This window comes from Fundulus heteroclitus, chromosome 13 (genome assembly GCF_011125445.2).
Source record: "Fundulus heteroclitus isolate FHET01 chromosome 13, MU-UCD_Fhet_4.1, whole genome shotgun sequence".
NCBI lineage: Eukaryota > Metazoa > Chordata > Actinopteri > Cyprinodontiformes > Fundulidae > Fundulus > Fundulus heteroclitus.
Window position 1 is genome coordinate 37,419,225 of NC_046373.1, and position 12,453 is coordinate 37,431,677.

General features: G+C 45.0%; 1 protein-coding gene across 2 annotated transcripts in view; it reads left to right on the forward strand.

Annotated features, from left to right (window-relative positions):
* Positions 1 to 12,453, forward strand: part of atp9b (ATPase phospholipid transporting 9B) — a 44,041-nt gene that overhangs the window by 22,547 nt on the left and 9,041 nt on the right. For both annotated transcript variants that reach the window (XM_036145665.1, XM_036145666.1), the window contains exons 12-16: positions 3,300 to 3,460; positions 3,545 to 3,687; positions 5,480 to 5,592; positions 6,714 to 6,965; positions 10,875 to 11,129. In XM_036145665.1, coding sequence (XP_036001558.1) covers positions 3,300 to 3,460; positions 3,545 to 3,687; positions 5,480 to 5,592; positions 6,714 to 6,965; positions 10,875 to 11,129 — 924 coding nt within the window. The remainder of the gene's footprint in view (positions 1 to 3,299; positions 3,461 to 3,544; positions 3,688 to 5,479; positions 5,593 to 6,713; positions 6,966 to 10,874; positions 11,130 to 12,453) is intronic.

Sequence of the window (12,453 nt, forward strand, 5' to 3'; positions counted from 1 at the left end):
AGATGAAGCGCCTCGAACGCCTCCAACCTGTTTGTTGTGTTCAAGGATATAAATTTATCTGATTTCTCTGTTTTATTTTATTTTGCACAATAGAAAAAGAAAAAGGATCCAGATTAAGAGAAAACATCAAAATCAAAACCTTTCAATATTTTATAAGATGCATGAATTTCTAAATTTTTCTACATATTTGCGTATTTTTCTCCTTATTAAATGACAACTGATAAATCAGTTGGTAAATCCTCAGAATTAGGGACTCAAGGGAGTGAATGAGATATTTTATATTAGTAAATGACAAATGTTAACAGTTTGAATTGTTTGTGGAGGAAATTTGCCACTAAGACTAAGAACGTAGAGAACATGGACCCGGTTCTGAAGTCCTCACTAAGACTAAGAACGTAGAGAACATGGACCCGGTTCTGAAGTCCTTCCACTAAGACTAAGAACGTAGAGAACATGGACCCGGTTCTGAAGTCCTCACTAAGACTAAGAACGTAGAGAACATGGAGCCGGTTCTGAAGTCCTTCCACTAAGACTAAGAACGTAGAGAACATGGACCCGGTTCTGAAGTCCTCACTAAGACTAAGAACGTAGAGAACATGGACCCGGTTCTGAAGTCCTCACTAAGACTAAGAACGTAGAGAACATGGACCCGGTTCTGAAGTCCTCACTAAGACTAAGAACGTAGAGAACATGGACCCGGTTCTGAAGTCCTTCCACTAAGACTAAGAACGTAGAGAACATGGACCCGGTTCTGAAGTCCTCACTAAGACTAAGAACGTAGAGAACATGGACCCGGTTCTGAAGTCCTCACTAAGACTAAGAACGTAGAGAACATGGACCCGGTTCTGAAGTCCTTCCACTTAGACTAAGAACGTAGAGAACATGGACCCGGTTCTGAAGTCCTCACTAAGACTAAGAACGTAGAGAACATGGACCCGGTTCTGAAGTCCTCACTAAGACTAAGAACGTAGAGAACATGGACCCGGTTCTGAAGTCCTTCCACTAAGACTAAGAACGTAGAGAACATGGACCCGGTTCTGAAGTCCTTCCACTAAGACTAAGAACGTAGAGAACATGGACCCGGTTCTGAAGTCCTCACTAAGACTAAGAACGTAGAGAACATGGACCCGGTTCTGAAGTCCTCTCTAAGACTAAGAACATAGAGAACATGGACCCGGTTCTGAAGTTCTCTCTAAGACTAAGAACGTAGAGAACATGGACCCGGTTCTGAAGTCCTCACTAAGACTAAGAACGTAGAGAACATGGACCCGGTTCTGAAGTCCTCTCTAAGACTAAGAACGTAGAGAACATGGACCCGGTTCTGAAGTCCTTCCACTAAGACTAAGAACGTAGAGAACATGGACCCGGTTCTGAAGTCCTTCCACTAAGACTAAGAACGTAGAGAACATGGACCCGGTTCTGAAGTCCTCACTAAGACTAAGAACGTAGAGAACATGGACCCAGTACTGAAGTCCTCACTAAGACTAAGAACGTAGAGAACATGGACCCGGTTCTAAAGTCCTTCCACTGAGACTAAGAACGTAGAGAACATGGACCCGGTTCTGAAGTCCTCACTAAGACTAAGAACGTAGAGAACATGGACCCGGTTCTGAAGTCCTCACTAAGACTAAGAACGTAGAGAACATGGACCCGGTTCTGAAGTCCTTCCATGGCTCCCTGGATCTCAGAGAATAGACTTTAAAATCCTTCTGTTAGGATTGCCTCCGACTGTTCTAGTTAAACTGTTTTACTGAAACATCATTAGTTCAACTTTGTAGTCCAACTGTTTTTAAAACCATTAATATTTGCTTTTAGTTTCCATTTTCCATGTTTTATTTTGTTTCAACATTTTATCTCAACTTGCTTTTTCCTGTTTTATTTTCCTATATTTTAATCATGTAAAGCACTTTGCATTGTCTCTGTACTGCTATACTAATTAATTTGCCTTGAAAAAAAGAAACTTGTAAAGATAAAATGACAATGAGCCAACAGCTGGGCCTTGAGGTGTTCCACTGTCCAGTCAGTCCATTTTATAAAAGATAAAATCACTAATGGACACAGAGAAATTTAAGCCTGACCAACAACAAAAGTTTAACCCGGCCGGATATTATTTGGTTAAAAGAATAAAGCAAACTAGTCAGAGGTGAAGATAAAGGAACGTTCTGTAGTTTTTTGGTGATGTTGAACGGTCCTCACTGCGGAGCTGGAAAACTGAAAGGTTCTTGACTCTGGCTGTGGTTCTGATGGGGAAACCCGGCTGTGGAGCTGCCAGACGTTACCGTGCATCCATGCGCCGCAGTCTGGAGGACCTTTAGTGCTGGGTTCCATGAATATTCATGTTCTGGGGCGGCCATTCTTCAGCAGATTTCACACACATGTTGGATAGAATCGGGGCCGCTCCAGTCATTCCTTTGGGTTTTAATGGCTGGGGGCTGAATGAAGGACTGAAACACGCACTTTTATTCTCTGATAGCATCTTTACTTTGGGGTAATTGAGTCCCTTTTTTTGCCCCCTTGACTGAATGAATAATGACTTCATCTGATCCCCGGCCAGCCTTGGAAAACGCGGAGCGGCCATTGTTCCTGCAGGGAGAACCCTTTGCTTTTCAGCCCTGCTCTCTGTTCTCCGTCTTAATTTTTCTCCGTTTTAATCCACCCAAACCTGCTATTTTTCTCAATTGCTCAAGCATGAAGCATGTAGCGAGGCGGCAGCGGGGGGGGGGGGGGGGGGGGGGCGGCGCTGTGCTGCTGGGGGGGTCCATCGGTCACAGTGCTCCCGCGGCCGGCCCAGTCCTCCGGGGATGTTCAGGTTGGGGGTTACGCTGCTTTTTGTACATGCTGGCCCCCTCCCCTGCCTTTCTCTGTGTGAAGGAGAAGGGATGTTATGTTGGGATGTTTTTGTAAGCGTGGTGCATCACATGAAAGGCCTCTGTGTCCGAGGCGGCGCTGCCAGAAAGGGGACGGCCGCGTCTTTATTTGACATCTTTTTCCCACATGCTCCATTGGCTGGAGATGCTCTCCAGAAATAAAAGACAATCCTGCTCTTTATGGGAACCTTTTTTTGTTTTTTTTTTAGGCTGTTTAACAGAAAAGTTCAGCGCGCTGATGACGCCGCGCAGCGTTTAGCTGAAACCTGCAGTTTGCATGAGAAAAGGCTGCGGTTCTGTCCGGTGTTGGAAGGTTTCAGAACCGAGCCTCCTCCAGAATAAGACGTCAGAAAAGGATTAACATGTTTGTTGACACAATAGGCTCTGGTTCTGCTAGCATGGCGGTAATTCTTTGGTTTGGACCCGCTGCAGGTTGGCCTTCTGGACCTGGAGCTGAACCGCCTCACCAAAGCTCTGTTCCTGGCCCAGGTGGTTCTCTCTGTCGTCATGGTGGCGCTGCAGGGCTTTGTGGGCCCGTGGTTCCGAAACCTTTTCCGCTTCGTGGTCCTCTTCTCCTACATCATTCCCATCAGGTGCTGTGTGGTTCTGAATGGACCGGTCTCCACGCTGGGGTGTGAATGTAGAAAGTGCAACGATGTTCTGTGTTCTGGCTGCAGCCTGCGGGTCAACCTGGACATGGGCAAGTCCGCGTACGGATGGATGATCACCAAGGACGAGAACATCCCCGGCACCGTGGTCAGAACCAGCACCATCCCAGAAGAACTGGGCCGGCTGGTCTACCTGCTGACGGACAAGACAGGTGGGAGCCGTCATCAGTCCCTTTACCTGATAGCTTTTAAAACATCCAGTGGGGATTTTGTTTTTTCCCCTTTACGTCATAAAGACGAAAAAACAAGCCACATTTATTTCGACCTTTATTTCACTCAATCCAAGACTAAAAACTCACATTTAATCTGGTAAACCATTTTATTAAATTACACAGCAGCATCCACAACATACCTGAGAGGATGATTGGAGTAAATTAGCAACTTCAACCAGCAAAGTTTTATCCATTTCAGCGTAAATGTTGAAATGTTACCCTGAAAGTTGTCAATTATGCTGAAATCAGACCGTGGGCGTAACGGTGCTACGTGCTAAGCTAACTGTACGATAGAGCAACATAAAGCTGACGTTCATCAGAGAAGTTATAACCCGCACAGACAACAGAGCTGTAAGCTAGCGCTAGCTGCTGTTAGCTTCACAGACGGCCCAGTAACGGTTCTGTCTGGTTCCTTAGAGCTGCTCCATGAAACGTTCTGCTGTGTGAATGATACTGAAACAGAGAAACAACATATGTACATGTGTTCAGTCTTTGTCTATAAATTAATGTTTTAATTAAGTTTTAAGTGGTAGAGGAGCAGCATGTAGTTTTCACAAACCCAGAGCGCCCTCTTGTGGCTACAGACGGTAATGTTTACTCCTTAGTTCATGTTGGTCAGTATGAATTACCATTTAAAACTGATATATAAATCGCAGGATTGGCCAAAATATGAAAAACGTGTGACTTATAGTCTGAAAAATACTGTACTTATTATTTTGGTAAAGGTAATTAATGATTTGATGCCACTTGTATTATTTAAACCTGGTGACACTTTGATTATTCTGTGAAAACACACAAATTACCTCCTTTTTCTATGAAAATAACCTCTAGAACCTCCGCAGCAGAGGTCGACGTCATTCTTTGTTTAAACTCTTTAAGTTGGAGACATCTGATGAAAACAGGCCAATATTAGGCGGCTTCGTCCAGATTTAATGCAGATGATGATCTGGAGGGTCTTAAAGCAATGTGATGACATCATTCAACATGTCGGAGGGATGGACTCCTGACCGGGTTCTGATCAGCGGGTTCTGATCAGCCCACTGATCTGAGCACAGCCTGCACGAGCCAAACCTGGGTGGTACAGTCACCACATCTGGGTTTATTCATGTTCTCTTTCATAGTTATTTCTATTTAATTTTTATGTTTTATTTTTATACCTCATTTTATACCCATTTCTATTATTTCATCATATGTTTCCATATTTCTTTTATATTTTTTATTTTATTTAACTTTTTTCTTTTAGTTTTATATATTTCCAGATTTCAATAAATTTTTCTAAGGTTTTTTTTTATTTTAATTTATTCATTATCGTTTATTTTATTTCATTATATATTTCCAGATTTCAGTTTTTTGTAATTTTATAAAAAAAATTTATTTCATTTAATTTATTGTTTATTTCGTTATATATTAATGCATTTAAATTTTATTTCTTTATATATTTCATTTTAATTATATGCAGAAACGTTTTTTTTTCCGGCAGCTCCATGCAGGAAGCGGCTGACGATAAAATATTTAAACCGGCTTTAATGTGACGGACTCAGCCTGACTCTCCGTGACGAGCAGGTTCTCCGTCCTGGGCGGGTTCTGATGTGACCCATGGTTCTGATCACCGGGTTCTCATGAATTCTGGTGTTTAACGTTCTCTGATCTCCGCCTGGGTTGAGTTCCTGCGTTTCTGTCACAGACGATCACGTTTTGGTTCGTTCTGTTTAAAACCGACTCTGACCTGCAGGAACTCTGACGCAGAACGAGATGATCTTCAAGCGGCTGCACCTCGGAACCGTCTCCTACGGCACCGACACCATGGACGAGATCCAGAGCCACATAATCCAGTCCTACCCACAGGTGAGCAGCGGTTAGCGGACGCCTCCCCTTTATTGCTTGGATTCATTTAGATAAATACATCTGCAGGGTTGCTGGTTTAACTCCCAGCTGGTGCTGGTTTGGTGGAGATCTGCAGAAATAATCCCGCATCTTTATTTTAATTTTATTTTCATGTAAATTGGGATTTGTTGAGGTGAATTCCTCAGCTTTGAATGTAATTTCATGTCCCCCCCCCCCTGAGTCCACTTGCTGGCCCGTGGGTCAGGTCGGCAGCTCAGTTTGGGTCTTAGCGGGCCCAGCTGGTGGCCGGCCCTCAGCGCTCTCTGTTGGGGCCTTTTCATGTGAGGATGCGGCTGAAGTGGCCCTCCTTCAGGTGGTGAGGAGTGGAGCCGATAATCCATCTGGAGAGCCGTTATTAGCGGAGCATCTTGACCGGCCCGCTGTGTTGGATCAGATTTACGGCCTGAATCCCTGCAGAGATCCTTAAACTCGTTGCTACTTCCCTTAAAGACAACCTGCTGCAGTCTTAGGTTTACTTCTGCTGCCTTTCAACAGCTTTCCTAAAATCCATCCCTTAAAATTTTAAATGGGAGGATAATTCAAACCTTCTGAGGTCTGGGTTTGGAGTTTGAATCCCCGTCTGCCCCGTGTTTCACTTCCTGCTCCGTCGCTGTGATTTAATCAGTTTTTATGACGAGGGACGGATTCCAGGAAAGCTGCTCATGAGGTCCATTCATCACGCCGCGTCCCTCGGGTTCTCCTCGCTGGGTGGCTCGGATCTGGCCGCAGCCGGGACAGAATGATATTGTTCGCCGTCGGCCAGATCCAAACAGCTGCTGGAGCTGGAACCATCTGCCCCACGCCCTCGTGTGTAATCTCAGCTAATGAGAAATGGCTCAGGGCAGCCAAAACGGGCCGGAGCCGCTCCGCTCAGCCCGGGCCCACCTGCTGGGTTCTGATTTTCTCCTCAACCTGCTGCACCTCTTCAGGGGTTTGGTCCAATTAACGTTGTCATGAAATACGATTCATTTCTGAAACATTTAGTTCTGTCAGATCCTGATCCAGGAGAACGGGTCTCTCTGAACCGGTCCTGAAGTAGCTTGGATTTAAAAAAAAACAACAAATCTCTCACGATATTTCAGATGACCTCTCAGCAGTCTGGAGGGGGCGCCAGCAGCGCCACGCCGGCGTGGAAAAACCAGCCGTCGGGCCCGAAGGTCCGGAAGAGCGTCCACAGTCGCATCAACGAGGCGGTGAAGGCCATCGCCCTGTGTCACAACGTGACGCCCGTCTACGAGTCCCACGCCGCCGTGAACGGAGAGACGGAGTCTGCAGAGGCCGACCAGGACTTCAGCGACGACAACCGGACCTACCAGGCCTCCAGTCCGGACGAGGTAAACGCACATAATGGAGAAGCCGTGATGATGCTGAAGATGGTGGTGATGGTGGGAGTACGGTGTCGCAGGGCAGTTATTAAAAAGGGATGAGTTGGATTCAGCAAAGCAAAGAGCCTGAGGGGCAAAAACAGTAAAGAAGGTTTTACAACGGTGAACATTTACAAACGGCTCCAAAAGTGTTTCAAGAAAGGGACTAAAGATGACGAGTAAAACACAAAAACATCTACAACCAAAAATGGTTTGTTCTACCGCCTGCAAACCTTTAAAGGTCAGTAATTTAAATTTTTTTTTTTTTTTTTTTTTTTTTTTTTTTTTTCCAGATCACGTGAAAAACAATCCACTCTGGTCTTATTTATTTCTACTGAGGCCTTCCTCTTCTTCTCATAAACCTGAAAGTGGTTTGCTTCTTGTGACTCTCAGCCATGTTCAAAGCTACAATGAACGGCTAACACCAAAGCTAACTGCTAAGCTGATCGCTAAGCTAACTGCTAAGCTGATCGCTAAGCTAACTGCTAAGCTGATCGCTAAGCTAACTGCTAAGCTGATCGCTAAGCTAACTGCTACGCTGGTCACTAAGCTAACTGCTAAGCTGGTCACTAAGATAACTGGATACATAAACACCAGACCTCTCAACTTTTATCAAAAGAGTGAGATTATGCTAATTTGGGGGCGGGGCTTGTTTGGGGCGGGGCTAACCGGACCCTGGAAGAGCCGGTGGAGTCAACTGCATCTCATTTTTATCCCACCAGACAATGAAGTAGACATGTATTACTTGTGTTAAAAAGAGAAAGAGACGTATTAATACTTTATTGTTCAGTTAATGGATTAAAACATAAATAATACACAATTGTTCAAATAATACTGAATAAAATTAAGTAGATGTTAATTACTGACCGAATTATTAAACTGTTACACATTCATCTATGGGTTGTTTATCATTGTAAATCTATAACCTGATTGGTGAATCAGGCTGAGTTTCATCAAGCCTTTATGGTCCCCTCAGCAGCAACACTGAAGCTCACAGAGGTTCACGCTGCGTCTTTACGCACGATCCAGCTGCTGATATCTCCCTCTTTTCAGCTCAATGCACTTCTAGACTGTTACAGTTTATAACATTCTCATCACCTTTCACAGCGACAGGTTTCTCAGTCAGTCGCCGCGCTGACCAGACACATTTCTATTGCTCTGGGCGCACTGACGCCCAGAAAGCACCTGCTCCGAGGGAAAGGAGGGGGGAGAGGAGCAAGCGCGGAGGCACAGAAATACGGTGCATGTAGTTAAAAAATGCAGAATTAATAAAAACGAAACTTATAAACTGACCAAGTGGCGTTTTAAACTGCATCTGGTTAGCAGAACTGTTTTATGATCAGCGTGCAGCCATGACTGGTTCTGAATGAACTGGTCATCTCGCAGCAGCTCTCCCCCCCCCCCCTCCTGTGTACGTAGTACAGGACCTTACCGGCTCACTTTCACCACTGTTAAGACTAAAATTATTCATAACTCTGATCACTCTTCCTGCTGCTCTGTTAACACGAACTGCAGCAGGAATTACTGATGGCCACAAGCTGTGAAAGAAGCAGAAACAGCTCAGCAGAAGGCGGAGTTTTGTCGTCCGCAGCCCAGAGGGGCTTTGTGATTTTTATGCGTGTGAAATTCCATGTTTGCGTGTGAGCGTGTGAAGTTAGTGAAATGCGTGTGTCACACGGTCAATGCGTGAGAGTTGAGAGCTATGTAAACACTGAAAGTGTGTAGCCAGCAAGCGAAAACTAACGAGCTAAAGAGGAATGAGCTAACGAGCACGCACACTGGCGGTACGTGAGCGCGTCAGAATGATCAACGTGCTCTTTGTAAATCTAATTGAGGGTCTTTGGATGTTAGCAGTTAGCAGGACCTTTGATTTGGCCTCATTTGGGTCGTCTGACCATGAAGATACTATAAATTCCAAATTAGGAGATGAAAGTTATTCAAAATACTTCGTTGGGTTGAATAATTTACTTGTTTTTGTTATTCTAAATTTTAGATTCTTCTTAAAAAACGTCAAAAAATTGCATTTTAGTTTTAGTTTGTGCCAAATAAAAGGCTTTGGCTGTACAAGAGCTTCAGCTGTTGGTTTAGAAGTGAAAAGCATTTAGCTTTGGTTGTCTAAATGAAATTTCATTCAACACTTTATATGAAACCAGGGACAGCGAGCTCAGCATACAACATTAAAACATCAGTTTAAGATGCAAGGAAATAAAATGTGGTCCGAGAATGAAACCCTGAGGAACTCCACAAATCATTGAAGACATGAAAAATACAGCAAGATCGCAACAAATTAGGAAGATGCAGTGTAGTTTTCTGATGATCATTAGTAAAAATATCAGCAGTGTTGAACTCCTGATAAATCTACCTACAACAACTTATTATTATTATTATTATTATTAATATTAACAACTACCTGAAGGATGAAATCCGTGAGAGTTTAACTTCGATTGAATATGTCGGCTCATGTCTCCAACCTATAATCAGAAGGTTCTTAATGCGACACAATGTAGAAAAGTTAGAGCTATCAATACTTTGTAGCTTCCTCCTCCTGCTGTAGACCTGACAAATAACCAGGAGCAGAGACTGTTTTTATTTATTGGCTGAAGGTCGGAGGTCACGAGCTCCTGTTGGAGGTTAATCGGTTTAACGGTCACTGTACGCTTCCTGGGGATTTATTTCCCGGACTGGAGGAAGAATGCAGCTCGTTCCCTGAAGGCACCTTAACGGCTTTCTGAGCCGGGAGCTTTTAGGGCCGAGGAACCAGCCAGGTGGAACGCACCGAGGCCTTTCCAATTAAAGCATAATTGATGTGGGAGAATAACGGCGGGTTTTGTCAGGAGGGACAGCGGGAGGTTTAGTGTAGCTTAAAGAAGAGAAACTTTGTGATCACAGTGAAGATATAAAATCAGTTTACGTTCCTCCACACCTACTGGATCTGTGTTGGTTTCCTCATCCTCTCCTGTCTCTGTCGCCTCAGGCTGATCAATATTTAATTTTCTTCGGCGAGACAAAAAGACGTCAGAGTTTCGTTCTCTCAAGCATCAGATCTGAGCAGCTCCTGCTGTTTTGGTTCATCTCCTCTGGTGAAATAAATCACAGTAAAGAACGTGGAACGAACCGAACTCAGGGCTCAGAACACAGGTCAGGTGACGGGACACACCTGTAGGGTGAAGACGTACAGGTGGCCTGAGGACAGAAGCATCGGAGAGATTTATCAGAAGCTGAAAGATGTTTGATCTTTAGTTTATCTATCAATATAAATTAAGATAAGTTGAAGGCGCTAAAGTTCTGCACCTTTAGTTTGTGTTCAAATGGACTGAATGTCCGGCCATGACCATGCTAATGCAGTAAAATTCTCTTCTCTTTATATATATTTTATATTTCTCTCTTATTTTTATGTATTATTTTTAATTTTATTTCTATTTCACTCATTTATCTTCATTTGCGCCCTGTATTAATTTACCAACTACAGCTATGTTTGTATGTTACTCATGTTTAATCATGTAACCTGAAGCGTTTAATACTTCTAAAGTTGCTTTAAGTGTATCGGTCAGTGAAGAGCAGCAGACTACATGTGGGCGTGTATTTATATGTCTATGTGAGTTGCAAAAATTTAAATAAAAATTAAGTAAAATATTTAAAAAAAAGGCTTTAAGGTGAGGTGGGTCATCGGATCAGGAAGGAGATCCAGGGGAAGACCCAGAACTCTTGGGTTGGGGTAATAAATTTGGAGGAGCCAGAGATTGTTGCTGTAGAGATATCTGGGTCTCCTTCATAAAACTAAATCCTGCGTCGACCTGACCTCCCATAGACGGAGGTGAGGAGCCTCAGAACTGATGCAGCTTCAGGTCTGAAATGATTCTGATGTCCCGTGTCCTGCAGGTGGCGCTGGTGCGTTGGACGGAGAGCGTGGGCCTGACCCTGGTCAACCGGGACCTGACCACGCTGCAGCTGAAGACGCCGTCAGGACAGATCCTCTCCTTCCTCATCCTGCAGATCTTCCCCTTCACCTCTGAGAGCAAACGGATGGGCATCATCCTGCGGGACGAGTCCACGGGGGAAATCACCTTCTACATGAAGGGGGCCGACGTGGCGATGGCGACCATCGTCCAGTATAACGACTGGCTGGAGGAGGAGGTGAGGGCGGGGCCTAAAATATTCACACCGCCAACATTACAGCCATGAGCTTCAATAACAGCTTGATTAGGACGTTTTTTTTTATAAATGATAATCTGAGAAGTGTGGCGTGCGTTTCCGGCCCTCCTGGGTCAGAACTTTGCAGAACCAGCCTGGCTGCTGGTCCAGGTGGACTTTGACTAGGCCGTTTTCACCCGTCTGGTTGGGTTTTCTTAGCCTCGTGAGACCATCCTGATCTCGCGAGCTTTCAAGGTTTCACTCGCAGATCAGTCTGGCTACTCTCCGTTAAAGAAAATTTGGAGCCGTTCACCAAACGAACGTCCAATCAGCGTTGGCTTTGAGGCGGGTTGAGGTGTGACGCAACCAGAAGCGCGACAGTTCAGTCTAAAGAACATGGCGGCTTCAGCCGATGAAACTAGCGTTAGCGTGGCTATTGAGCAAGTTTTATCGGAATTACAGAATATTTCTTTGCTGAGCTAACGAGCCTTTACCTGCAGCAGCAAGAGTAGCTTGGCTTGTGGTCGTGTTTTCGTCATCGCTCGTAACAGAGCGACGACGAATCTGATTGGTTCATTTGGCCCGTCTATCACCAACATAGGCCAATCAGCTAACCAGTATTTTCGCCCCTTCCCAAAATTACTTCAACGGAAGGTTTCCAGATGGATATGCGGAGCAAATCTATCTGGCGGAGTCAGGTAAGGGTTTTCTGGCCCTAATGAGGATTTATTTTGGGGCGGTTCCAGCTGAAACATCTTCCTCATCTCATGGTTGTTCATCATCATCATCATCATCATCATCATCATCATCATCATCATCACCATATTGGCGTTATTGGATCATTTGGCACCGGGGGCAGCCTCTGATTTAATTAGTGACCTACATAAAGTTGATGTAATCAGTATCTGTCATATTCATGAACAGAGCTGTTGGCTGTAATATCCTGCTGTCAGAGCAGCGGGCGGCGCTCGGGCCCGGCCCGTCAATAACCAATCAGCAGCACCGATCAGGCGTTCATATCAGAAGTAACGCGCCGTCCGTCGCTGTGTCCCCGTCCTCTGAGCTGCACCACAGGCTCTTATTCTCTATTGACGTCTGCTGCTGTCGTGGTTTAGGCGGACGCGGCGTTCCTCTGCAGCAGCGGTCCTGGCGCCGCCATCGTCTGACCCACATCGGTTCTGCCGGCTCTGATTCTTGGTGTCCTCCGGGTCTGGAGACGTTTGGGGACGCCTTTGTTCTCCAGGCGTTTCTCTCTCGTCCTCCTGAAAGTAGAAACTCTGTCGTAGGAGTTTCCCGTCTGGTTCTGGAGTCGGTTCTGGTGGCCCGG